This window comes from Trachypithecus francoisi, unplaced genomic scaffold (genome assembly GCF_009764315.1).
Source record: "Trachypithecus francoisi isolate TF-2019V2 unplaced genomic scaffold, Tfra_2.0 Lachesis_group3, whole genome shotgun sequence".
NCBI classification, from domain to species: domain Eukaryota; kingdom Metazoa; phylum Chordata; class Mammalia; order Primates; family Cercopithecidae; genus Trachypithecus; species Trachypithecus francoisi.
This window is the reverse complement of record NW_022681468.1, coordinates 144,588,092-144,614,637: the sequence shown is the minus strand read 5'-3', so window position 1 is coordinate 144,614,637 and position 26,546 is coordinate 144,588,092. Positions and strand designations below refer to the sequence as shown.

The 26,546-nt window shown below is 42.5% G+C and overlaps 1 protein-coding gene and 1 pseudogene across 2 annotated transcripts; one reads left to right on the top strand and one right to left on the bottom strand.

Annotated features, from left to right (window-relative positions):
• The first annotated feature begins 2,219 nt into the window (after positions 1-2,219).
• On the top strand, positions 2,220-19,054 carry BLOC1S6 (biogenesis of lysosomal organelles complex 1 subunit 6). Of its 2 annotated transcripts, XM_033190226.1 has the most exons (6): positions 2,220-2,306; positions 3,013-3,480; positions 8,369-8,510; positions 14,069-14,156; positions 16,412-16,498; positions 17,677-19,054. In XM_033190226.1, the coding sequence occupies exons 2-6, from the start codon at positions 3,399-3,401 to the stop codon at positions 17,794-17,796; spliced, it is 519 nt and encodes a 172-aa protein (XP_033046117.1). In that variant the 5' UTR covers positions 2,220-2,306; positions 3,013-3,398; the 3' UTR covers positions 17,797-19,054. The 2 variants fall into 2 exon arrangements, with proteins under 2 accessions (XP_033046117.1, XP_033046118.1); XM_033190227.1 differs by lacking the exon at positions 2,220-2,306 and having other exon boundaries at positions 2,546-3,480.
• Positions 19,055-22,932: 3,878 nt separating this feature from the next.
• LOC117070714 lies at positions 22,933-23,929 on the bottom strand (annotated as a pseudogene).
• Between the last annotated feature and the right edge of the window lie 2,617 nt (positions 23,930-26,546).

Genomic DNA, 26,546 nt, shown 5'->3' with positions numbered 1-26,546 from the left:
CTGATGAGTCCATAGAATAAAGTGAAAGCAAGTTTATTAAGAAAGTAAAGGAATAAAGAATGGCTACTCATAGGCAGAGCAGTGGCTTAGGCTGCTCACTGATTACACTTATTTCCTGATTATATGCTAAATAAGGGGTGAATTATTTACGAGTTTTCCAGAAAAGGGGTGGGCAATTTCTGGAACTGAGGATTCTTCTCCTTTTTAGACCATATAGGGTAACTTCCTGCTGTTGCCATGGCATTTGTAAACTGTCATGGTGCTGGTGGGTGTGTCTTTTAGCATGCTAATGCATTATAATTAGCAAATAATGAGCAGTGAGGATGACCAGAGGTCACTTTTGGCACCATCTTGGTTTTGGTGGGATTTGGCTGGCTTCTTTACTGCAAGGTCTTTGTGACCTGTATCTTGTGCCGATCTCCTATCTCATCCTGTGACATAAGAATGCCTAACCTCCTGGGGATGCAGCCCAGTAGGTCTCAGCCTCATTTTACCCAGCCCCTATTCAAGATGGAGTTGCTCTGGTTCAAATGCCTCTGACAAGACTACAGTGTAGTTTTATATACTTTAGGAAGACCTAAGACATTCATCAAAACACGTAAGATGTACATTGGCTTGGTCTTGAAAGACGGGACACCTGGAAGCAGAGACTCCAGGGTCACGGTCAATTGAAAGATTATCAGGCTGGTGTGGTGAATCACGCCTGTAATCCCAGCACTTTGGGAGGCCCAGGTGAGAGGACTGCCTGAGGCCAAGAGTTCCAGAGCAGTCTGGGCAACATAGGGAGACTTTACATTAGGAAATAAACAAACAAAAAAGACTTGTTATTATCTAAAGACCTGGTGTCAACGGAATGTCTGGGTTAAGATAAGGGGTTGTGGAGACCAAGGTGGTTTTTTTTTTTGAGACAGAGTTTCACTCTTGTTGCCTAGGCTGGAGTGCAATGGTGTGATCTTGGCTCACTGGAACCTCTGCCTCCCAGGTTCAAGTGATTCTCCTGCCTCAGCTTCCCGAGAAGCTGGGATTACAGGCACCTGCCACCATGCCCGGCTTTTTTCTTTTTGTATTTTTAGCAGAGACAGGGTTTCAGTCACCATGTTGGTCAGGCTGGTCTCAAACTCCTGACCTCAGGTGATCCACTCGCCTTGGTCTCCCAAAGTGCTGGGATTACAGGCGTGAGCTACCAAGCGCGGCAGAGATCAAGGTTTTATCATGCAGATGAAGCCTCAGGTAGAGCTCTTATCAGACCTAAAAAGGTGCCAGACTTGGTTAATTCTTTCCCGGGTAAGGGAAAACACCTGGAAAGGAACAGGGCTTTTTTTCTATAGACTGTAGGTTTCCCACCACAAGATACAGCTTTGCAGGGCCCTTTTAAAATATGTCAAAGAAACATATTTTGGGGTTAAATAATTCAATTTCTTTCAGGGCCTGCTATCTGTTGTGATGCTATACTAGAGTCAGGCTGGCTTGGTGTCAAAAATAAAAGTCTAGAAAAGCTAGAAAAAGTCTGTTCTGGCAATCTTAAGATGTTTTCATGTGAATGCTGTTCAGCTGAGCCTGAATTCCAAAAGGAGGAGGGTGTAATGAGGCCTTTCCGACCCATCCCCCCGTCTAACCCTCAATCCCCACTTCCATCTAGATGATGGAAAAACTAGATTTTCAGGTTTACTTTGGAATGCCCTTGGCCAAGAGGTGGGGGGCACGGGGTCCATCAGTCAGTTGTGGGGTTTAGAATTTTATTTTTGGTTTACAAAAGAATAGAATATTTCAGGTTGAAGCACAAGCAAGAGCACTGCAGACATGAAAGCGTATAATTTTAGGAGAATGCTCAGATGGAATAAAGAATGTCTTGAAGGGTAGTATTGTTATTGGTGTTATAACAAGTTAACACAAACTTAAGACACAGATTATTTCACCGTTCTGTTGGTCAGAAGTCCAACACTGATCGCATGAGGATAAAATCAAGGTGTCATCAGAGCATTAGAGAGGCTTCGGGGGAATGTTTCCTTGTCAGTTCCAGCTTCTGGAGGTCACCCACAATGCTGGAGGCTCCCTTCCTCTATATTCAAAGCCAACAATGTTGTATCTCTCTAATCATTCTTCATAGTTACTTGTCATTCTTGACTCTCTTTTGCAGTTTTGGAGGCCCTTATGATTACAATTGGCCCACTGGAACAATCCAGGATAATGGTTTTTTTTTTTTTTTTTTTTTTTTTTTTGAGATGGAATCTCGCCCTGTTGCCCAGCTCACTGCAACCTCTGCTTCCTGGTTAAAGCGATTCCTGGATAATCTATTTCAACACCACGTAATTAACAACCTTAATTCCCATTTGCTATGCAAGCTAACACATTCACAGCTTCTGGTGTTTAGGCTGTGGACATCTTTGAGGGGCTATTATTCTGCCTACCATAGGTAATAAGGAGGAGCTAATACTAAGAGGAAAAGAGGCCCAAAGAGGAAAGGGTGTGAATGCACTGATAAGAGCAATGGGGAGCCAGTGCAAGTTTCTGAGGCTTGCAAATTCTTATTTTTTTGAAGTAAGCTTTGGTTGCAGCTGAGAAAACTGAACAGGCATAGTTGGGGAGCAACATTAGGAGGCCACCATTACAGTTGAGATGAGAGGGTATAAGCTAGAGGTGGCAGAGCTAAATCGTTTTCTTTGGTCCAAAGCTGCCTATATGCCCTTTTTTAAGTGTTTTCCAACAGAATTCACGAGATCATTCCACAGGATCTCAGCAAGTGCAGTTTCTGATAATTTGGTCGAATTTGTTCAGTAGCTGCTGCAATGGAGGGCTTAAATCTTTCATCTACACTTAACAAGGGGAGACAGGAATAGTGGCAAAACCGTAGTTAGCAAGGCTGAGGCTCGCAGACACCTAGGCATCGAATTTTTTAATGGTCCAAATTGCAGGGAAAGCGCGCACTGCCTGTTCTTAAGTTTTTCCCTAAACAGGGAGATAGCACTAAAAAGCTGTCTCGCATGAAGGCTGAAAGTTCTGTTTTCTCCCTAGCTTCAGTGAACAAAGCCTGACTGCTCGCCCGCGTCCAACAAAGACAACGCTCTTCCGGTCTGCGTGACCCACCCGGTGAGCAGCCCAAGCCCGCCTCCGTCCTTCCTCAGCTCCCACCAATCGGGTCGCAGGGCCTCGAGCCCCGCACTGCTGAGTCCGTTGACACTGCGTCCGGGGCCAGACGACGACATCAGCGCGGGGTCCCCACAACGCCATGAGGCAGAGCCAACTCTCGACCGCGTGACCGAAGCCTGCAGTTTTTCGCTTCCGTCACTTCCGGGTGCTACAATCTCTTCTGTCCGGCCAGACACTGGAGTCGTTAGGTGCCTCCTTGCTTCTGACGGGCCACACGTTTGCCCCTTCTCTCTGTTCCCAGCTGGAGGGACATGAGTGTCCCTGGGCCGTCGTCTCCGGACGGGGCCCTGCCACGGCCACCCTACTGCCTGGAGGCCGGGGAGCCGACCCCTGGTACGTACTGTCGGGAAGCAAGCGCGGCCGGGGCTGGGTGTGAGGGGCCGGGACCTGAATGGGCAGGACTCCGGAGAAACCGTGGGGGAGTAGGCGGCTTTTGGCAGCTACGGCCCCTGGGCTCTGCCCTTAGTGCAGACGTGGGGAACCGCGCCGACCCCTCTACCCAGCGCAATGGGCGGAACTGAAGTCCCGAGGGCAAGCTTTGTATTGGGGTGCAATTGGAGGCGGTTGATGGTGAAGCCATTCTGAGTTTCTGTGTTGACTCCGGTACGTCATTAGTTATTTTTCATACGGCAGTGGTGGGGGATGGATTTACCAGAAAGATGATCAGCTTATAATTCACAGAGGTGACGTATCCTATAATATTGACCACTCATGAAATGCTTGGTCAGCTTAGTGGTATTACTTCATCCCTATTCCTGCAGCAGTCTCCTCGACCGAGTTCCAGGAGGGATTTAAGCTCTAATGCCCGAAGGCATCCATTGAATGGAATGAATTAACTTGCTGTGCACCCAAAATGGTACTATTTATGTACCATCCTTGGGAGAAGTGAGAAGATGGTCACTCAGAGCCTTTTCTGTGTTGTGTGATTCAGATGAGGCCCTAGATGAGAAAGGCTGCAGGCTTTGGATATGCTTTATTCTTTTACCTCCTGTTTCAGAAATAATAGGGGTTACCCCCAAATAGTGCTCTCAGCACTTTCCTGCTCATGCTTTTCCTCAAGGATCTCTTCACACTTTCATAAGTCGCTTCTATCAATGTGACTTCCTTGTATGTATGTGAAACTTGGGCCTCTCTCTTTATTCTTGTTTGCTTCTCCGTCTACTAGCTGGATACTTTGACGTGGCTATGTTGCACTAATCTCACAGTAAGGCATGTACATAAATGAAAACGTGTCTCATCCTGTTAATGGTGGTAGGTTACTCTGACTTAAAACTTTGAAAATGCTCTGGGCTTTTTCCTTTCTCTCCTTCCACCTCTAAGGGATTCTCCTATACAATTCCATCTCCTTGTTATTTCACCCTTAAAACAGCCGTTGAAAGGCTAGTCCACCTCCAGTCTTACTCTTTCAACGCATCTGTCCCACTGCTATCACATTACTGTCCCAAGATAAAGCTTCAGTCATGTCATGCCTGTACTCAGAAACCTTAATAGCTCCTCACTGCTTATTAACAAAGCTCCAAACCATTAATTTGGCAGTTAGAGGCCCTTACTGGCCTTCCACGTGGTCTTAAATAAGCCCACTATTGCTATGCTGCATATGCCCCATGCCTCTCCAGAAGCAGCCTGTATTGTATTCCAGCCTTTCCTCGTGCTGCCTTCTTTACCCGTATTGCATCCATTCCACTCCTGCCATAGATTTCTTCCCCATTTGGAAATAGTCCTCACAGATTGTTGGTGGGAGTGCAAATTGGTGCCAGTTTCTTAGGAGGGCAGTTTGGCAATGTCTATTTAAAAAATACATACACTCTTTGTCCCAACAGTCTACTTCTAAGAATCTATCCTACGGAAAGTGACACAAATATACAGATAAGCAGGGAAGCTCACTGCAGCATTGTTTGAAATAGCAAAAAGTGAAAATAACCAAAATAATCCATCTATGGGGGACTGGTTAAACAAACTGTAGTAGAATTCTGTTCTGTTAAAAAGAATGTAGTAGATCCCTATATGTTGGTATGGAAAGATACCTAAGATACATGTTTTAAAAGTTGCAGAATGGTATGAGTAATATTTTGTTTGTGATAAAAAACAATATATGCATAGGTATGCAAAGACAATTTCTGGAAGGCTCTGTGAGAAACTCCAGAGTAGCTCCTGCTGGAGTAAGAAGGAGTATTTTTACTTTTCAGTTTGTGCCTCCCTCTGTAGTGTTTTAAGTTTTCACAGTAACACTCAAATAGACAAAGAGAAACGAAAACTCCATCCATTCTTTGAGCCTTAGCTCAATGTCCACACTTCCTTTAGAAGTTTTCTTAGACTTCCCTAATGAAAGTTGCTCTCCCCCGAATTTTCATAACATTTTCTGTTTCTCTAATGGCACTTCTCATATTCTGTGATTCGTCATATTGTGCTCTTCCAGGGAAGGGGACTTGCCTTATTTATTATTGTAACCTCACAACTTGGTACATAATATAGATGTTCAGCAAACCTTTCTTGTATGAATAGAGTAAGGACCCTCCCTTTTTCTTTACTCTCCCACAATAAAGCACCTTGAACTTAGTAATTAAATATATATATAAAAACATGAGTAGCTTCTTAACCATTAGAAGCAGAGGGTAAAAGAGAGAAAAACAAAACAAACAAACAAAGAACATGAGTAACTGAGACTCATTAACCAGAACATTGGTGTGGGAGGAGGGTTTGTGAGTTAAAATGTATGAATATATTTTAAGTGAAGTGAATTAGTTGTTATCCCTTAAAGTTGACATGCCCTTTTTTGGGGTGTTCCTTTCATAAAATATTAAGAAAATTGTTTTCTATATTTATTAATACTTAAAGTTGCTGATTGCATTGTTATTGTCATCAAGCCTTAAGCAATGGCATAATTGGTGGATATAATTTATTCACTTCCTATACAGTTGGTACATTAATATCCCTAAGTGCTTCACTTTTCTCTCTCTCTATGTATATATATAGATTTTTTTCTTTTTTTGGTTTTTGTATTTTTATTTTATATGTGGAGTGCTTCAGTTTCTAGTTAGCTCTTACCTATCTGAATGTTGCCTTGCAGCTTTGAGAAGTCCAGTGTTTGTTCATGTGTTTCTTAGGGTTAAAATAAAAATTACATAATTTTATTTTGATTTTCAAAAAGTTTACTTTGAATATGATAGCATGTTGTTTTCCTCAATCTTTTTTTTTTTTTTTTTTTTTGAGGCAGAGTCTTGCTCTGTCACCCAGGCTGGAGTGTAGTGGCACGATCTTGGCACACTGCAGCCTCCGCCTCCCAGGTTCAAGCAATTCTTGTGCCTTAGCCTCTCGAGTAGCTGAGATTACAGGCATACAACACTGCCCAGGAAATTTTTGTATTTTTAGTAGAGATGGAGTTTCACCATGTTGGCCAGGCGGGTCTCAAACTCCTGACCTCAAGTGATCCGCCCACCTCAGCCTCCCAGAGTGCTGGGATTACAGGCGTGAGCCACTGTGCCGAATCTGTTTTTCTCAGTTTTGCCAAAATTTAAATCTGTGGTACAAATTATACTTAGAAATGTGTCACAAGTAATGTGTTGTGATAACTGTATTCTGTAGAGTGATCTAATTTGATGTTAATGATGGTTACTAGACTATAATTGAAGAGAGATGTTTCAGAGTTTAATATTAATCATAATTTTAGTGTATAATTTTAGTAAAGTGACTAGCTTACTTTTTTTTCTCTGATTATAAATCAGTGATTCCATCTTACAAACCATTAAACCCTATTTAGAAATTGTATTTTTCTTGGTAGGAATGGTGATCGATAGTTATTCTTCTTAGATGTTTTTGAATACCTGGCACAATGCTTACACTTTTATTATTCAAAGGAAAGTGATGAGGCACGGATCCCAGCATCAGGTCTAGATTTATACACAAGACTATGATTATACACTATTTTCTAGGGTAAATTAAGGTGCTGAATCTTAAGAGAGAAGAAATTCTTAGAAAATCCCTCTTTTCCTCCCTAACAAATAACAACCCCCCTTTTACATGTAAATAACACGTCAAACTATATGCAAAATCAATGTTGACCTATATTTTTGTTTCCATAGAATTGAAAACATACTTTTTTTTAGGCATTGCATTTCTGTTTCTATAATTTCTTCATGCTTTTGAAAGCAAGAATGTTTTAGTTCAGTGACTGTTACCCACGTTTTGGCCTCAGTCTCCTTTATTTTATTTTTATATTTATTTATTTTTTTGAGACAGGGTCTCGCTCTGTTGCCCAGGCTGGAGTGCAGTGGTGTGATCATAGCTTGCTGCAGCTATGAACTTCTGGGCTCAAGTTATCCTCCCACCTCAGCCTCCTGAATATCTGGGACCACAGGTGTGTGCCACCATGCCCAGCCATTCTGGGCTCAAGCAATTCTCCTCCCTTGGCCTCCCAAAGTGCTAGGATTACAGGTGTGAGCCACTGCTCCTGGCCTTCAGACTCCTTTGATAATCCTGTGACAGCTATAAGTACTCTGCCCTGAAAAATATATAAAGATACAGAATTTTGTGTAAATGTTCATTTAGCATAGGCTTTACCTTATAGTAGTAACTTAAAAACATTTTTTGGGCCGGGCGCGGTGGCTCAAGCCTGTAATCCCAGCACTTTGGGAGGCCGAGACGGGCGGATCACGAGGTCAGGAGATCGAAACCATCCTGGCTAACACGGTGAAACCCCGTCTCTACTAAAAATACAAAAACTAGCCGGGCGAGATGGCGGGCGCCTGTAGTCCCAGCTACTCGGGAGGCTGAGGCAGGAGAATGGCGTAAACCCGGGAGGCGGAGCTTGCAGTGAGCTGAGATCTGGCCACTGCACTCCAGTCCCGGCGACAGAGCGAGACTCCGCCTCAAAAAAAAAAAAAAACATTTTTTGAGCATTCATAACTCATTTTTTAGAGGAAACTCAGAGATAAAAGTTTAAAAAGAAAAGAAGGATACCTGTGGTTGGGAGTGTGTGTGTGCGCTCTCAACCCCATTTGTGGGCATCCTTTCTACCTGCTACTCCCCAGCCTCCTTTTATTAGCTGTGTCAATTTGAAAGGTTCCGACTGGTCAGAGTGCAGTGGTGTTTACAACTAATTGATCACAACCAGTTACAGATTTCCTTGTTCCTTCTCTAATCCCACTGCTTCAGTTGACTAGCCTAACAAATAAATAAATAAAATAAATAAAAAGTGCCTAAATTTGATTTTTGCTGGGGACAGGTTTAAGTGACACTTCTCCAGATGAAGGGTTAATAGAGGACTTGACTATAGAAGACAAAGCTGTGGAGCAACTGGCAGAAGGATTGCTTTCTCATTATTTGCCAGATCTGCAGAGATCAAAACAAGCCCTCCAGGAACTCACGTAAGCTAATGAAAAACCAGATATACACTAATTTCCTCTGTGGCGTAGTCATAATTTGTATAATTGTATACTATGTTAAGACATAATATTTTTTAACATGGAATTATAATTGAGTATGTCTATATCTTTATTGATAGCAGATGGGAATAGAGGAGTACATAGTATTCTAAATGTAAAAAGTGAAATGAATACTCCTAGGGTGTTTGATCTCTTCTAAGAAGTCCTCCTAAATCTTACCTAGCCTCTGTGATTAGGTTGGTGTTTTATCATTATTTTATTAAAGTATTACCTGTTGGGGATTGTTCAGGTGGATATATACGTGTTTCCGAGTAGAGTTGAAAAACTGCCTCCATAAAAGTCACACTTGTTTTCAGTTGCTAGTTCAAATGAGTTGCCAGAGATCTGTAAGTATCTTTCCTGAGATGATCTGTTTCATTCCCAGTAGATAACTTTACTAGTAAGTAAAGATTGGGCCGGGCGCGGTGTCTCACGTCTGTAATCCCAGCACTTTGGGAGATCAAGGCGGGTGGATCACGAGGTAAGGAGAGCGAGACCATCCTGGCTAACACAGTGAGACTCCGTCTCTACTAAAAATACAAAAAATTAGCCGGGCGTGTTGACGGGCGCCTCTAGTCCCAGCTGCTCCGGAGGCTGAGGCAGGAGAATGGCGTGAACCCGGGATGGGGAGCTTGCAGTGAGCCAAGATCATGCCACTGTACTCCAGCCTGGGCAACAGAGTGAGACTCCGTCTCTCAAAAAAAAAAAAAAGAAAGAAAAAAAAAGATTGGAGGATATGTTAAGAAAACAGGGCCGGGCGCGGTGGCTCAAGCCTGTAATCCCAGCACTTTGGGAGGCCGAGAGGGGCGGATCACGAGGTCAGGAGATCGAGACCATCCTGGCTAACACGGTGAAACCCCGTCTCTATTAAAAAATACAAAAAAAAAAAAAAAAATAGCCGGGCAAGGTGGCGGGTGCCTGTAGTCCCAGCTACTCGGGAGGCTGAGGCAGGAGAATGGCATAAACCCGGGAGGCGGAGCTTGCAGTGAGCTGAGATCCGGCCACTGTACTCCAGCCTGGGCGACAGAGTGAGACTCCGTCTCAAAAAAAAAAAAAAGAGGATAAGATAGAACAGAACCCATAGAGTGGGATCAGTATACAAAAACATATACTCAGGCTTTATCAGCTCCCATCCACAGACAACAGACTCAGCTTCTGCCTCCTCCTGGGTCAGGGCCTCTCTGGATAGCCCAGGCTGGCCTGTCATTTCTTTCTGTGGTGGTCATCATTATACTGGCTATGAACTGCTGCTGCTCTGAGACCTACCCTTTGAAAACTTACTTAAGAGGCCTTTATTAGGGGAAAAGGAGAGGAATAATAACTGTGCTCATTTTATAATTATAAGTAATGTTATAATCCTTGGTGTTAAGGTGCTAAATGCATATAAAAGGATCTTGGCTCACTGCAACCTCCACCTCCTGAGTTCAAGAGATTCTCCTGCCTCAGCCTCCCAAGTAGATGGGATTACAAGCGGCGCACCATCACACCCAGCTATTTTTTTTTGTATTTTTAGTAGAGACAGGTTTCACCATGTTGGCCAGGCTGGTTTTGAACTCCTGACCTCAACTGATCTGCCCACCTTGGCCTCCCAAAGTGCTAGGATTACAGGTGTGAGCCACTGTGCCCAGCCACATTCTCTGGAACCTTCTTTGAGAGTGGCCAGACTTACAGGTCAGGAAAGCACTATACTTAAAATTACAGTTTTATTATAAAGGGTACAGATCAGGACTAGCCAATGAAGAGACATACAGGGTAGTGCCTGGGAGGTTCCTGAACACAAAACTTCTGTTTCCTTCCCCAGTGAGAGGAAACCCCTGCTGCCAGCACATCAGTGTGTTCAGCAGCTTGGCGTTCGAGGCTGCAGTGAACTGTGGTCACGCCACTGCTCCCTAGCCTGGGTGACTGAGTGAGACCCTATCTCCACAACAAAAATTCAGTCTTTTAATCTACGTACTTGGAATGTCTCTATTATTTAGATGTTCTTTGTTATTTTTCATTAGTCTCCCATCTTGAAGCTCTAGGGGCCCATCATGAGTCACTTTATTAGTGTAAACTCACGTGTGATCCAGGGAGCTGATAGATAACAAAGACACTTCTGTCACTTGGAAAATTCCAAGGATTTTAGAAGCTCTGTGCCAGAAACCTGGGACAAAGATCAGACAAATTCTTTGTTAGATAACAGGTGTCTGTTCAGATCTTTTGCTTATTTTAAAATTGGATTATTTTTCTTTTTGTTGAGTTTTAAGAGTTCTTTGTATATTTTTGATATGAGTCCTTTATGAGTTTTGCAAATATTTTCTCCAAGACTGTGGTTTGTCTTATTACTCTCTTTACAGTGTCTTTGGCAGAGCAGGAGTTTTTAATTTTAATACATTTATTTAATAAATAAGAAAAAATCAGTTTTTTCTTTTATGAATTGTGCTTTTGGTATTGTATCTAAAAACTCATCACCAAACCAAGGTCACCTAGATTTTCTCCGGTGTTTTCTTCTAGAAGTTCTAGTTTTGCATTTTACGTTTAGACCTGTGATTTATTTTGAGTTAGTTTTTTTTTTTGTTTTGAGACGGAGTTTCACTCTTGTTACCCAGGCTGTAGTGCAATGGCGTGATCTCATCTCACTGCAACATCCGCATCCTGGGTTCAAGTGATTCTCCTGCCTCAGCCTCCTGAGCTGCTGGGATTACAGGCATATGCCACCACACCTATCTACTTTTTGTACTTTTAGTGGAGATGGGATTTCTCCATGTTGGTCAGGCTGGTCTCGGACCTCAGGTCATCCGCCCGCCTCCCAAAGTGTTGGGATTACAGGCGTGAACCACTGCGCCCAGCCTATTTTGAGTTAATTTTTATGGAGGCTGTAAAGTCTGTGTTTATTAATAGATTCATTTCTTTGCGCATGGATAGTCAGTTGCTCTTCAGCACCATTTGTTGTTGTTGTTGTTGTTTGAGACAGGGTCTCACTCTGTTGCCCAGGCTGGAGTGCAGTGGCACAGCCTCAGCTCACTGCAGCCTTGATTTCCTGGCTCAGTGATCCTCCCACCTCAGCCTCCCAAGTAGCTGGGACTACAGGCGCACAGCACCACACCTGGCCAATTTTTTTTGTAGAGACAGGGTTTCACCATGTTGCCCTGGCTGGTCTTGAATTCCTAGGCTCAAGTGATCCTCCTGCCTTGGCCTCCCAAAGTGCTGGGATTACAGGTATGAGCCACTATACCCAGCCATGATTTGTTGAAAAGACTATCCTTTCTCCACTGCATTGCCTTTGCACCTTTGTCAAAGAGAAGTAGATTGTTTTTGTGTAGATATATTTAAGAGTTTTCTGTTCTGTTCCATTGATCAATATGTTTGTTCTTTTGCCAGTACCATGCTGTCTTGATTTCTGTAGCTTTTTGTTGTTATTGTTTTTTTGTTTTTTTTTTGAGACAGGGTCTCACTCTCTTGCCTGGGCTGAAATGCAGTGGCGTGATCTCAGCTCACTGCAACCTCTGCCTCTGGGAGGTTGATTCTTGCACCTCAGCCTCCCAAGTAGCTGGAATGACAGATGCACGCCACCACACCGGGCTAATTTTTGTATTTTTCCTAGAGATGGGGTTTCACCATGTTGGCCAGGCTGATCTTGAACTTCTGACCTCAGGTGATCACCCGCCTTGGGCTCCCAAAGTGCTGGGATTACAGGAGTGCGTCACTGTGCCTGGCCAGATTTCTGTAGCTTTATAGTAAGTATTGAAATTGGGGGCCGGGCGCGGTGGCTCAAGCCTGTAATCCCAGCACTTTGGGAGGCCGAGACAGGCGGATCACGAGGTCAGGAGATCGAGACCATCCTGGCTAACACAGTGAAACCCCGTCTCTACTAAAAATACAAAAACTAGCCGGGCGAGGTGGCGGGCGCCTGTAGTCCCAGCTACTCGGGAGGCTGAGGCAGGAGAATGGAGAATGGCGTAAACCCGGGAGGCGGAGCTTGCAGTGAGCTGAGATCCGGCCACTGCACTCCAGTCCGGGCGACAGAGCGAGACTCCGCCTCAAAAAAAAAAAAAAAAAAAAAAAAAAAGAAATTGGGGTCCGGGCGCGGTGGCTCAAGCCTGTAATCCCAGCACTTTGGGAGGCCGAGATGGGGGGATCACGAGGTCAAGAGATCGAGACCATCCTGGCTAACACGGTGAAACCCCGTCTCTACTAAAAAAAATACAAAAAACTAGCCGGGCGAGGTGGCAGGCGCCTGTAGTCCCAGCTACTCAGGAGGCTGAGGCAGGAGAATGGCGTAAACCCGGGAGGCGGAGCTTGCAGTGAGCTGAGATCCGGTTACTGCGCTCCAACCTGGGCCGCGACAGAGCGAGACTCCATCTCAAAAAAAAAAGAAATTGAGTACTGTGAGTCTTCCAGTTTTGTTCTTCAATATTGTGTTGGCTTTTCTATGTCTTTGCCTTTCCATATGAACTTTCAAACAGTTTGTTGATATCTATACAATAACTTGCTGGGATTTTGATTGGGATTGCATTGAATCCTTAGATCAAGTTGAGAAGAATTTACATCTTAAAAAATATTGATGGGCTGGGCATGGTGGTTGACACTGGTAATCCAAGCACTTTGGGAGCCTGGGGCAGAAGGATCTCTTGAGGCCAGGAGTTGGAGACCAGCGTGGGTAATGTAATGAGACCCTGTCTCTACAAAAATATTTAAAAAGTCAACCTGGCATGGTGGTGTACACTGGTAGTCATAGCTACTTGGGAGACTGAGGCAGAGGATCCCTTGAACCAGGAGTTCTAGGCTGCAGTGAACGATGATCATGCCACTGCAGTCCAGCCTGGATGACAGAGTCAGACCCTATCTGAACAACAACAGTTGAGTCTTTTAATCTGTGTACTTGGAATGTCTCTCTATTATTTAGATTTTCTTTGATAGTTTTCATTAGAGTTTTATAATTTTTACATTTAGATCCTGTACATATTTTGTTATATTTGTACCACAGTATTTCACTGGGGATGGGGAACTACTATAAATGGTATTATTTTTAAATTTCAAATTAATTGCTGGTACACAGGAAAGAAATTGACTTCTGTATATTAACCTTGTATCCTGAAATCTTACTATATTTGCATATTAGTTTCAGGAGGTTTCTTGTTGAATCTTTGGGAATTTCCACATAGGAAATCACCTGGGAACAAAGACAGTATTATTTCTTTCTTCTCAGTTTGTATATCTTTTATTTCTTTTTCTTGTCTTACTGTATTAGTTTGGACTTAACGTATGATGTTGAATAGGAGTTGTGAGAGGGGACATACCTCGTTCTAGTCTTAGGAGAAAATTACTTATTAATAAGTTATCAGAATGTGGCTTTAGAATATTATTTTGAAAAATCCTGTTCTGTATTAAATAAACCTTGGAGAGTTAATACGTTTCCTACTTAATTTCTGTTATGATTAACCAAGATGAATATGATTCCTTTTAATGGGCCAGTATTTTAAATATGTAGAGTTTGTCTTGGCTGTGTGTTTTTGTTTCAGACAGAACCAAGTTGTATTGTTAGACACACTGGAACAAGAGATTTCAAAATTTAAAGAATGTCATTCTATGTTGGATATTAATGCTTTGGTAAGTATGATTTACTTGATGCAATTTAATGACATCTTATCTTAGCAACAGCTAGATTTTAAGTTTAGAATTTGTCTTTTTAACAAGAAACCTTAATTGAACTTCTATTGTGTTGAATTATCTTTCAAATGTTGAATTTGTACTAATTCAACTACTAAATTTAGTAGTTGTAGTAATTTAGAAATTGTAGTAATTTGTAGAAGTTGAACTTATTTGTGCATTTGGAATAGACCTGCTCATAATTGAGGACTTAGAAAAGAGGACTGAGACTTGGCACAACGGCTCATGCCTGTAATCCCAGCACTTTGGGAGGCTGCGGCTGGAGGATGGCTTGAGTCCAGCAGTTCAAGACCAGCCTGGGCAACATAGTGAGAACCCATCTCTACAAAAAGTAATTTAAAAAAATAGCCCGGCAGGGTGGCAAATGCCTGTGGTCTCAGCTATTCCAAGAGCTGAGGTGGAAGGATTGCTTGAGCTTAGGAGGTCGAGGCCAAGTGAGCTGTGACTGTGCCACTGTACTCCAGCCTGGGGGACAAAGGGACACCCTGTTTCCAAAAAAAAAAACTAACTGGAAGTAAAGAACCTTTGGGGTACCATTTTTTTTTTTTCTTTAAAGAGAGTGTATTTCTCTTTACCAATTACATGGTTTCTAAAATTAGCATTTTATTTAATTATATGGCATATTCATAATGCTATAATAAATTAATGCCATAGGCTGAAGTGGACACTTTGAGAATGATCAATTATACCTTTCAATATAAATAGTTGAACAGTTAAATTTCATCAGAAGTTCTATAGCTTTTTGGTGAGAGGAAGTGATACTCTTTATTATAAGAAACAAGGAATTAACAAAAAGGGAACTTGTTGCTACCTTTATTTTCTGATGAACATTAAAAATAGTTTTGTTTGTGGGCGGGGCATGGTGATTTATGACTGTAATCCCAGCACTTTGGGAGGCTGAAGTAGAAGGGTGGCTTGAGGCCTGGAGTTTAGGACCAACTCGGCCAACATAGCAAGACCCCATCTCTATTAAGGAAAAAAGAAGCTGGGTTTGCATGACTGTAGCCATTCATGCATACCTCAAAAAATGGACTTTTCTTTGGACAAAGATGGTTTACTAATGTTTTCCATTTATAACATTAAAAACAAAGTTCATATTCTCTGGCATTAGACAGAGGCCTGTGGAAGTAAATACAGAGTCATCTGCCCGGTAGTTCCTGGTTTCTTGTGAGGGAGGTGGGCGAGGCTACACTGACCTACTTTTGTGTTCCCCACTGAGATCCTGTTGCAACAGAAGGAATATTTGTTGAATGAATGAATGTTGAATGAATGAACCAAGCAGATGTAATACTGTTGCTTTGGTCAGAAGGGGCAGGATGGAGTCTTCCTCTTTTTTCTTCTCTTAATCAAGAGTAGTTTTTATTATCATCTGGGAACTGAAAACTGGAAGGCCCAGGATATGTGAAAAGGGACTATAACTTCTGAGCTAATCAGACAGTGACTTTACTTGCAGCTACATTAAGGCTGTGAATCTCTCTACTGACATTTCTTTCATTTCTTCTCTCTCTGTAACCTTGTCTGAAAATAGGGTGCTTTTCTCCTTCTCTGTGACATCTCTAGGCTTGCATTATCCTCCCATCTTCTCCTGACATAAGACTTCATTTTAGATTATGCAGGTTGGCTGAGTTGTAAAGACTGTACTTACGATTCCTCGAGAATGAAAGTGTCCTCACAGAGATCATTCTGCTTAGTCTGACTAAAAGAGCCCAAGGAATAGGATTAAACTTGTCCACAGTCCTCTCTGTTCAGGGCTCTGTGGCCACAGCTTGGGTTTTCCATATGGGCAGGCACGTCACTTAAACTATTTCATGTGCTCTGGCTCAGTCTCTCTCTTGTAAAGGCAGAGAGAATGTGTTACTTTTCTTAAATGAAACTGATAGCGTTATTAGATAGTCTTATCTGAAATTTTATAATTACATGTTTTTAAAGCAAAATATTGTCTATTCTCATCTTAATATAAATGTCTATTTTATGTTTAGTAACACTTTTGTCAATCTGAACTAAATCAAATGTCTTTCAAATCCTACTAATGATATAAGGAAATCTTTATTTTGGAATTAAAATGTTGAGGTAAGGCTGTAAAAATTTTGACCAATTTAGGAAGCACGAACTGTCATTTATATATTGCCTTATTTATTCATTTTGATATTTTAGTCTATTTTAACTTGACTTTTCATTTATTTTTCCACGTTAAGTTTGCTGAGGCTAAGCACTATCATGCCAAGTTGGTGAATATAAGAAAAGAGATGCTGATGCTTCATGAAAAAACATCAAAGTTAAAAGTGAGTTGAAAATTCTTTCACATTCTTTACAAAAGTAGAGGTTTAGTTGTTGTGTTTTTTTTTTTTTTTTTTTTTTTAAGATGGAATTTTGCTCTTGCCACCCGGGCTGGAGTGCAATGGTGCGATCTCGGCTCACTGCAACCTCTGCCTCCCGGGTTCAAGTGATTCTCCTGCCTCAACCCCCCAAGTAGCTGGGATTAGAGGCGCCTGCCACCACACCCACCTAATTTTTGTATTTTTAGTAGAGACATGGTTTCATCATGTTGGCCAGGCTGTTCTCAAACTCCTGACCTCAGGTAGTAACGCCCGCCTTGGCCTCCCAAAGTGCTGGGATTATAGGCGTGAAGCCACTGTGTCCAGCCAGTATTCTTATTTTGACTTTTTTTTTTTTTTTTTTTGAGACGGAGTCTCGCTCTGTAGCCTGGGCTGGAGTGCAGTGGCCGGATCTCAGCTCACTGCAAGCTCCGCCTCCCGGGTTTACGCCATTCTCCTGCCTCAGCCTCCGGAGTAGCTGGGACTACAGGCGCCCGCCACCTCGCCCGGCTAGATTTTTGTATTTTTTTAGTAGAGACGGGGTTTCACCGTGTTAGCCAGGATGGTCTCAATCTCCTGACCTCGTGATCCGCCCGTCTCGGCCTCCCAAAGTGCTGGGATTACAGGCTTGAGCCACCGCGCCCGGCCCTTATTTTGACTTTTATACTCTTATTTACAATAGCATAATTAATTCATGGTACATTGTTTTCTTTTAAAAAATGTCATTGATTATGAAATGTTAGAGACAGGGTCTCACTATGTTGCTGAGGCTGGTCTTAAACTCCTGAGCTCAAGAGCCCTCTGGCCTCGACCTTCCTAAGCTCTAGGATTACAGACATGAGCCACCGCATGCAGCCTAAAAAATGTCATTTTGTTTTTGAACTGCACACTGAGCTTTTTTACTAATAGCTGGGTTGATAGGCTTAGATTCTCTGGATATGCACTACAGTTCTCATTTAATAACAGCTTAGAGCAACAAATTTTTTTTGTATCAAAAGGACCTTAAATTATCCCAAATTTAAATGTCCAAGATGAAATTTATTAGTGTGAATGAATTGCCTCAAAGCAGAGCACTATTATTTTCAAATTAGACCATACCTGTAACCCCCGATTGCTCTCTTGGTTTTTAATTTTTTTTAACACAGAAAAGAGCACTTAAACTGCAGCAGAAGAGGCAAAAAGAAGAGTTGGAAAGGGAGCAGCAAAGAGAGAAGGAGTTTGAAAGAGAAAAGCAGTTAACTGCCAGACCAGCCAAAAGGACGTGAAAAGTTCTGTTTGTGTGTTTTCTTCTCCTGTCCCATATTTGGGTTATGATGACTTAATGTAGACTGAAGTTGAGGTAGTGCCTTATGCCGTTATGTCATATGTTGAAATCCTTATTCCGGTATTACTGTGTCTCCATGCCTTTTTTCCAAGTAGCAGACGTCATGTTGCTTGGTTTTTGATATTTATATGTAAGTTTTTCAAATTTTGTTTAATTTTAAAATTTATTATTTTGATCTTGAATTATTTATAAACCGGAAAATGGTTTGATTATTGTGAGTCAAAACTCTAAGTGGTTAAAAATTAGTATGAATTTTTTAGCTTCTTGATGAATACAGATTTAAAACTCTCCAGTTCTTATTTTATGAAATGACTTGCCTTTCTGGTAATACAATGCTGATTTTTTAGTAATTGCCTTTTCATTGCTTAATTAAGAAGAAATGCCAGCTGTTTAATCACACCTACCCCTGGAAAAGAAGTGAGTGAGCCTTTTGAACAGTTGAATTTCATCAGAAGCTCTATAGCTTTTTGGTGAGAGGAAGTGATACTCCTTATTATAAGAAACAAGGAATTAACAAAAATAAGGAACTTGTTGCTACCTTTCTTTTCTGTTGAACATTAAAAATAGTTTGGTTTGTGGACTGGCCATGGTGGCTTATGGAGAAGAGATGAGCCTTTGTGAAGAACATAATGGAGAAGTGCATGCATGAGAAATAACAGCACTTTAGGTGTAGTTCAGGTGAGCAAGATGCCAGATAGATTCTACTAACCATATACTCTCTCTGCTTCTTAGCGTCGTTGTCACTGCTTTCTGTAGCTTTTGGGTTCAAAGTAGATTATATCTATTCCTAAAGCTTGGTGGAGGTGGTGGAGCTATCACACACTCAAATGAGCTTGTATATTTATAATACAATATAGTATTATAATAACAGTTACCATACACTGAGATATAGTTTCTGTGCTTGTAAAAAATTCTTGGCTGGGCGCGGTGGCTCAAGCCTGTAACCCCAGCACTTTGGGAGGCCGAGACGGGTGGATCACGAGGTCAGGAGATCAAGATCATCCTGGCTAACCCGGTGAAACCCCATCTGTACTAAAAAATCCAAAAAAACTAGCCGGGCGAGGTGGCGGGCGCCTGTAGTCCCAGCTACTCAGGAGGCTGAGGCAGGAGAATGGCGTGAACCCGGGAGGCGGAACTTGTAGTGAGCTGAGATCCGGCCACTGCACTGCAGCCTGGGCAACAGAGCGAGACTCCATCTCAAAAAAAAAAAAAAAAAAAAAATTCTTGAAGTGAGGTCGGGCATGGTGGCTCACGCCTGTGATCCCAGCACTTTGGGAGGCCAAGGTGGGCGGATCATGAGGTCAAAAGATTGAGACCATCCTGGCCAACATGGTGAAACCCCGTCTCTACGAGAAATACAAAAATTGGCTGGGTGTGATGGCAGGCACCTGTAGTCCCAGCTACTTAGGAGGCTGAGGCAGGAGAATCGCTTGAACCCGGGAGGCAGAGGTTGCAGTGAGCCAAGATGGCGCCACTGCACTCCAGCCTTGGCAACAGGGCAAGACTCCGTCTCAAAAAAAAAAAAAAAGAACAGAAAATTTCTTGAAGTGGAATGATGTACACCAACTACTGACTTTACAGATAATTACAGGGATGGTGAAAAATTAGTAAATAACTTCACAAAAGAGGCAGCATGATGCCTTTAGTGTTTTCTAGAATTTTTTTTTTGTATATTGTTTGTAACAACTTATTGTTTGAGGGAAATATGAGGTTTCATTGTTTAAAATCAAGAGTGTGTTGTTTACTGTTTCACAGTATTATTTAATATCCAACTGGTCTCCAATCTCCATTACATAGGGACTGTACACAGCCTGTGAAGATGTATGAATGTGTGTCTTTTATAAGCCACAATACATTTTTGGTAAGATGGAATCACTACCTCTGATCACATATGTCAGACTAATGATGGAGAAAGCATTAGGTTTCAGTTGAGGGCTAAGAACTGGTTTGTTTAAAGGTTTAAATTGTTGGAAAGAGCATTTGCCTTCTTTATTGAATGATGGCCTCAGAATTCAGTTGACTTTGACCTAATATTTAAGAATATAAATATATTTTATTTGAAAAGGCTGAGTGTTGCCCTCAAACACTTGCTAAAACTGCCTAGGGCAGGATTCACTGGCGCTTGCGGACAATATCACCTAAATTGCTGAATGTACTCATTATAATATAATATCTGACAAAGGTGGTACAGTGTTTCTGAGTCATTTGGGACCAACTGCATGCTGTTTAAAATGCTAGTTCCTGCACACAACTCTCCATCTACTGAAGCACATCTGTTTTCTGTGTTTTGCTTTGCTTTTTGTGTTTAAAGTTTCCCTCAGTGATTCCAGTGCACCTGAAAAGTTGAGAACCACAGGCTTAGTGGTAGGTCGGGGTTTCCTACACTAGGCTGCATGGCATTATCACCTGGGAACGTTAAAAAAAATGCAGACATTCTCAGTTCTTAGTGTAGTTATGATGTGGATCCCATGTATTTTTTAAAAAGCTCCCCAGATAATTTTGATGTCAGGAGTCACTAGTATAGACTATCTATCTAGTGAGTTGTGTTATAAGCAATGAGATACTTTAAAAGCTACCCAGTAACTCCTGGGATTAATTTTATGAAATAAATTCTGAGCTGCTGCTTTTGATATAGTCAGACTTAAGACTGAACCCCAGTAGACAGGCAATAGATACAGAATTCTGGTTCGTTAATTGAACTTTTGTGACGTGTTTAAAAACAAGTCATATTTATTGAACAAATGGCAAGGCACAAATACTTTCAGAATTGTATTTAAGTTTTGAAGATTTTTTAAAAAGTGAAAATGAATGTATATTAGTATCCTCTATTTTAAAGTCAATTGTAAACGAGAAGTACTGTTACTTTGGTGATTAAAATCCAAAACTTTAGCTGTATTTCAGTAACAAAAACATATCTTACTAGACTGAGTGCGATGGCTCACACCTGTAATCCCAGTGCTTTGGGAGGCTGAGGTGGGAAGATTCTTTGAGCCCAGGAGTTCAAGGCTGCAGTGAACTCTGATCGCACCACTGAACTTCAGCCCGGATGACAGAGAGAGACCCTGTTTCTAAAAACAAAACAAACAAACAAACAATGTATCTTACTGACTAAACTACAAAGGAACTCATATTAGTCTTGTATTTTTCCCCAAAATAGTGAATTGGTACTTGGGAGACTTCTGTTTTTTGTTGAAAAAATTGCCTTTGTTTTGAAATTATATCACCTGTGTTCTGAACTAAAATGATGGGAGTTCATTTTGTATTTACTTTGCAGTATATATCATGTAAATATGCAAATGTTGAATGTAATGTAGATTGTGTCCTCGTTGAGTTTTTGGGTGATACAGTTTATAAATATACCAATTATATACCCTCATACATTCGTCTGATTTTGAGCTTGTAACATGAGAACTGCTTTTTACACATTTAATAAAAAAAGTCTCTGAATTTTCTGGTATCATTTATCAAGCATCCTTCTGTGCATAGCACTATATACTCCCCTTCATGTACATTATTTCAAACATTCTATCTTCTCTTCTCACCCGTTATCTTTCTCTTAATGTTCTCCATCTCTTGTGTCACAAAATTATGGGTCCACTCATGAAATTTCTTTTATTTATTTTTTTTTTTTGTTGAGACGGAGTCTCGCTCTGTCACCCAGGCTGGAGTGCAGTGGCCGGATCTCAGCTCACTGCAAGCTCCGCCTCCCGGGTTTACGCCATTCTCTCGCCTCAGCCTCCCAAGTAGCTGGGACTACAGGCGCCCGCCATCTCGCCCGGCTAATTTTTTGTATTTTTTTTAGTAGAGACGGGGTTTCACCGTGTTAGCCAGGATGGTCTCGATCTCCTGACCTCGTGATCCGCCCGTCTCGGCCTCCCAAAGTGCTGGGATTACAGGCTTGAGCCACCGCGCCCGGCCGAAATTTCTTTTAGAAAGGTGATAAAAAGGGGAGGCGCGGCATTGGAAGGGCAAGGCAGGCGGATCACTTGAGGCCAGGAGTTCGAGACCAGCCCAGCCAATGTGGCAAAACCCTGTCTCTACAAAAATTACAAAAATTAGTCGGGTGTTGTGGTGCATGCCTGTAATCCCAGCTACTACTCAGGAGGCTGAGGCAGGAGAATCACTTGAAAAGGGTGGCAGAGGTTGCAGTGAGCCAAGGTCGTGCCACTGTACTCCAGCCTGGGTGACAGAGTGAGACGCTGTATCAAAAAAAAAAGAAAAAGGATAGAGACTGGGCACAGTGGCTCATGCCTGTAATCCTAACACTTTGGGAGGCGTTTGGATCACTTGAGGTCAGGAGCTCGAGACCAGCCTGCAGCCTGGCCAATATGGTGAAACCTTGTCTCTACTAAAAATACAAAAATCAGCAGGGTGTGGTGGTGTGCTTCTAATCCCAGCTACTTGGGAGGCTGAGGCAGGAGAATCACTTGAACCCAGGAGGTGAAGGTTGCAGTGAGCTGAGATCATGCCACTGCCCTCCAGCCTGGGTGACAGAGCGAGAACAAGACTCCATCCCCCACCCCCGCAAAAAAAAATAGTGTGAAAAGATTCTAGTCAAAATAAACCAGTTTCAAAAATTTTTCACTTTGAGAACAAAAATAATACCTACTATTAGTAGTTTGGTAGGTAGAAAGTGCTTCAAAAGGATCCCTGCATGTATGATTTACAAAAAATGAGTATTTCCAACTTACAGAATATTTTAGGTCAGATTTTAAACTTTTTTTTTTTTTTTGAGACAGAGTCTTGCTCTGCCACCCAGGCTGGAGTGCAGTGGCCAGATCTCAGCTCACTGCAAGCTCTGCCTCCCGGGTTTACGCCATTCTCCTGCCTCAGCCTCCCGAGTAGCTGGGACTACAGGCGCCCGCCTCGTCGCCCGGCTAGTTTTTTGTATTTTTAAGTAGAGACGGGGTTTCACCGTATTAGCCAGGGTGGTCTCGATCTCCTGACTTCGTGATCCCCCGTCTTGGCCTCCCAAAGTGCTGGGATTACAGGCTTGAGCCACCGCGCCCGGCCAACTTTTTTTTTTTTTAAGGATATTTTATTAAAAATAAAAAAAAAGTGGGCTCTGGGAACAGGGTTAGTCCATTCAGGCCTTCAATCCTGGTGGTGATTTTGTCCTTTTCAATGATGTGGACAACAACTCCATGCCTGACACTGCAACCTGGTCAACCGCATTCAGCATGACTTGAGAGATGCTTTTTTTTTTTTTTTTTGAGAGGGAGTTTTGCTCTGTTGCCCAGGCTGGAGTGCAGTGGCGTGATCCCTCACTGCAAGCTCTGCCTCCCGGGTTCACACCATTCTCCTGCCTTAGCCTCCCAAGTAGCTGGGACTACAGGCACCCACCACTGCGCCCGGCTAATTTTTTGTATTGTTAGTAGAGACAGGGTTTCACCATGGCCTTGATCTCCTGATCTCGTGATCTGCCCGCATCGGCCTCCCGAAGTGCTGGGATTACAGGGGTGAGCCACTGTGCCTGGCCGAGATGCTTCCCAACAGGTGTTCTGGATCCATGCTGGGCTCCCAGAGGGACTCGTACATTCTGTACATTTGTTTGGCGCAGGTGCCACTGACCACAAAGTCATCAGTTGCCACGGGGCAGCCGATGAGATTGAGAGAGCAAATGAAGGGCTTAAAGCTCTTTGGGTCCAACCCAGAAATGACTGGCTCAGTATAGTAGGGGCCAAACTATTTCTCATACAAGAGGTTGGCCATTATGCTCATGACAGTATAAGGTTTGGTCTGCCAACCTTTCTTCAACTCATACAGGTTCAGCTGGAACTTGAGGCACTGGGCAAACTGTCTGGACATCTGTGGCAAGCCCAGCTAGACCGGTGTATGGCCCGTCAACCATGAACAACATCTTCTGGAAGTCCGTGGTCACCATCTGGGCCTGGATCCTGAAGCATCTGTCTGCGGCGATAGCCACACGGTTCTTCCCCTTCATGGCCGTGACAGGCCCTCCATTATAGGACATAATAGACATGATTGTGGTGTGCTAGGACCCCTTCATCCAGATTTTTAATTTTTTTAACCTTGGAGTTTTTGGATCCCTGAGGGAGGAACTTCTGTGAATGGCTTTTGGAGGGGACACAAACCCTTATAATTGTATTACAGAATTTTGTGTGTGTGTATTTCCCAGGACTGGGTCTACAGATTTCATCAGATTCATATGATGAATCTATAAATTTCCTACAAAGCAGTGATTCTTGATCATTAAACCTCCAAACCTCATTGTGCACATATTTAAAAAGTTACTTCGTTTCTAAATATTTATTTATTTATTTATTTATTTTTGAGACGGAGTTTCGCTCTGCCACCCAGGCTGGAGTGCAGTGGTCAGATCTCAGCTCACTGCAAGCTCCGCCTCCTGGGTTCACGCCATTCTCCTGCCTCAGCCTCCCGAGTAGCTGGGACTACAGGTGCCCGCCACGTCGCCCAGCTAGTTTTTTGTATTTTTAGTAGAGACAGGGTTTCACCATGTTAGCCAGGATGGTCTCGATCTCCTGACCTCGTGATCCGCCCGTCTCGGCCTCCCAAAGTGCTGGGATTACAGGCTTGAGCCACCGCGCCCGGCCTTAAATATTTATTTTGATGAAGATAGTTCCTATATAGGTTCGTTCAGATTAATCAGATATTTAAGATTTGTTCTGTTGCTAGTTGATTCCTCCTGTTGTTGTTTTGTTTTTCGAGACGGAGTCTTGCTCTGTTGCCCAGGCGTGATCTCAGCTAACTACAAGCTCCACCTCCTGGGTTCACACCATTCTCCTGCCTCAGCCTCCCTAGTAGCTGGAACTACAGGTGCCCGCCACCACACCCGGCTAATTTTTTGTATTTTTAGTAGAGACAGGTTTCACCATGTTAGCCAGGGTGGTCTTGATCTCCTGATCTCGTGATCTGCCTGCCTCGGCCTCCCAAAGTGCTGGGATTGCAAGTTTATTCCTACTGTTTTAGCTCAGTTTGTATGTATGAGGTCAAATGCTATTTAGTCTTCAGGTTAGCATTTGAGTGAGACTAGGTTTATTTTCAAAACCTGTAAGAGAATGAAGTGAGTAATCAAGAAAGACAGTTCTAAGGACTGCAATTTGAAAAGCACTTAAAGCAAAAATTCCAAAGAAACACAATGTAAAAGAAGGGCAATCAAAGAGAAGGTGGGTAAAATTTGGGATGGGATGGGGGTGGTGACTGAGAAAGAGAAAAAGAACAGGCCTAGACCAACGTGGAAGGTCAAGGTAATTTATGCTTCATGTACGTACCCTGAATAAGGGAGGCTTGCAGGCATGTAACCAACAATAAACAGAATCCACCTATTTTTGGTTAAAAGTAACAAAAAGTCGCTCCCTACTGTCACTTTATTGTAAATGGAGGAAAAGTTTGTAGCTGTTCATCCTGGTTTAGACCATAAATATATTCCTAATGAGCTCTAGGAAGCCTACAATGTTCACATCCTGATAAGGATGGGCTGAAAATCACTCTGAGAATGATTTTCACTCTTATTTTTGGTCTGACTTTTATTTGTCCATTAGAAGAGACAATTAAACAGTACAAGGGAATACAGGCTTGGTGCAGTGGCTCATGCCTGTAAACACAGCACTTTGGGAGGCCGAAGCAGGTGGATCATAAGGTCAGGAGTTCGAGACCAGCCTGGCCAACATGGTGAAACCCCATCTCTACTAAAGATACAAAACATTAGCCAGGCGTGGTGGTGCGTGCCTGTAATCCCAGCTACTTGGGAGGCTGAGGCAGGAGAATTGCTTGAACCTGGGAGGCGGAGGTTGCAGTGAGCCAAGATCATCCCATTGCACTCCAGCCTGGGTGACAGGGTGAAACTCCATCTCAAAAAAAAAAAAGACAAGGGAATACTAAGAAACAAAAATATGTCTATAAACCTGAAGGTTCCTAGCCTTCTCTTTGATTATAAAATTTAAAATTTTAAAGCATGTAGTTGCCTTAGTAATATAGTGGTTAGGATTATGAACTCAAGTCAGATTGAAACCGAGCATGATGACTCACACCTATAATCCCAGCACTTTTGGAAGCTGAAGCAGGAGGATCACTTGAGCTCAGGAGTTTGAGACCAGCCTGGGCAACATAGTGAAACCCCATCTCTACCAAAAACAAAAAAAAAAACAAAAAAAAAAAAAGAAGAAGAAGAAAAGAAAATTAGACAGGTGTCTACACGCCTGTAGTCCGAGCTACTTGGGAGGCTGAGGTGGGTGGATCACTTGAACCCAGGAGGTCGAGGCAGTGAGCCATGATCCCACCACTGCACTCCAGCCTGGTGATAGAACATGACTCTGTCTCTACATAAATAAATAAAGTCAGACTGCTTTGATTCATGTTCCTGCTTGATTTGGGACATTAGACAAATTGCTTAAATTCTGTGTCCCTAAGTTTCTAAAACTGTGAAGTTAGGATACTAAGAGCTTGTAGCTTGATAAGGATGTAAAGTTTCATGATATCTATATAAAAGCCCTTATTAACAAAATAGTAAGAGCTCAAATGTTGGATATTATATCTTAGTACCTCAAAGTCACATATCTACATGGGGGACTACTTATGTTGCCACCTTTTGCACATCTATTTTTGCTCATCGGAGTTCTCACTGCCTATAATGTCTGCCTGTTGGACACCTGTTTATTCTTTGCAAGTCAAATGGCACCTCTTTATGGTTTTTCTCACTGCCACCCAAAG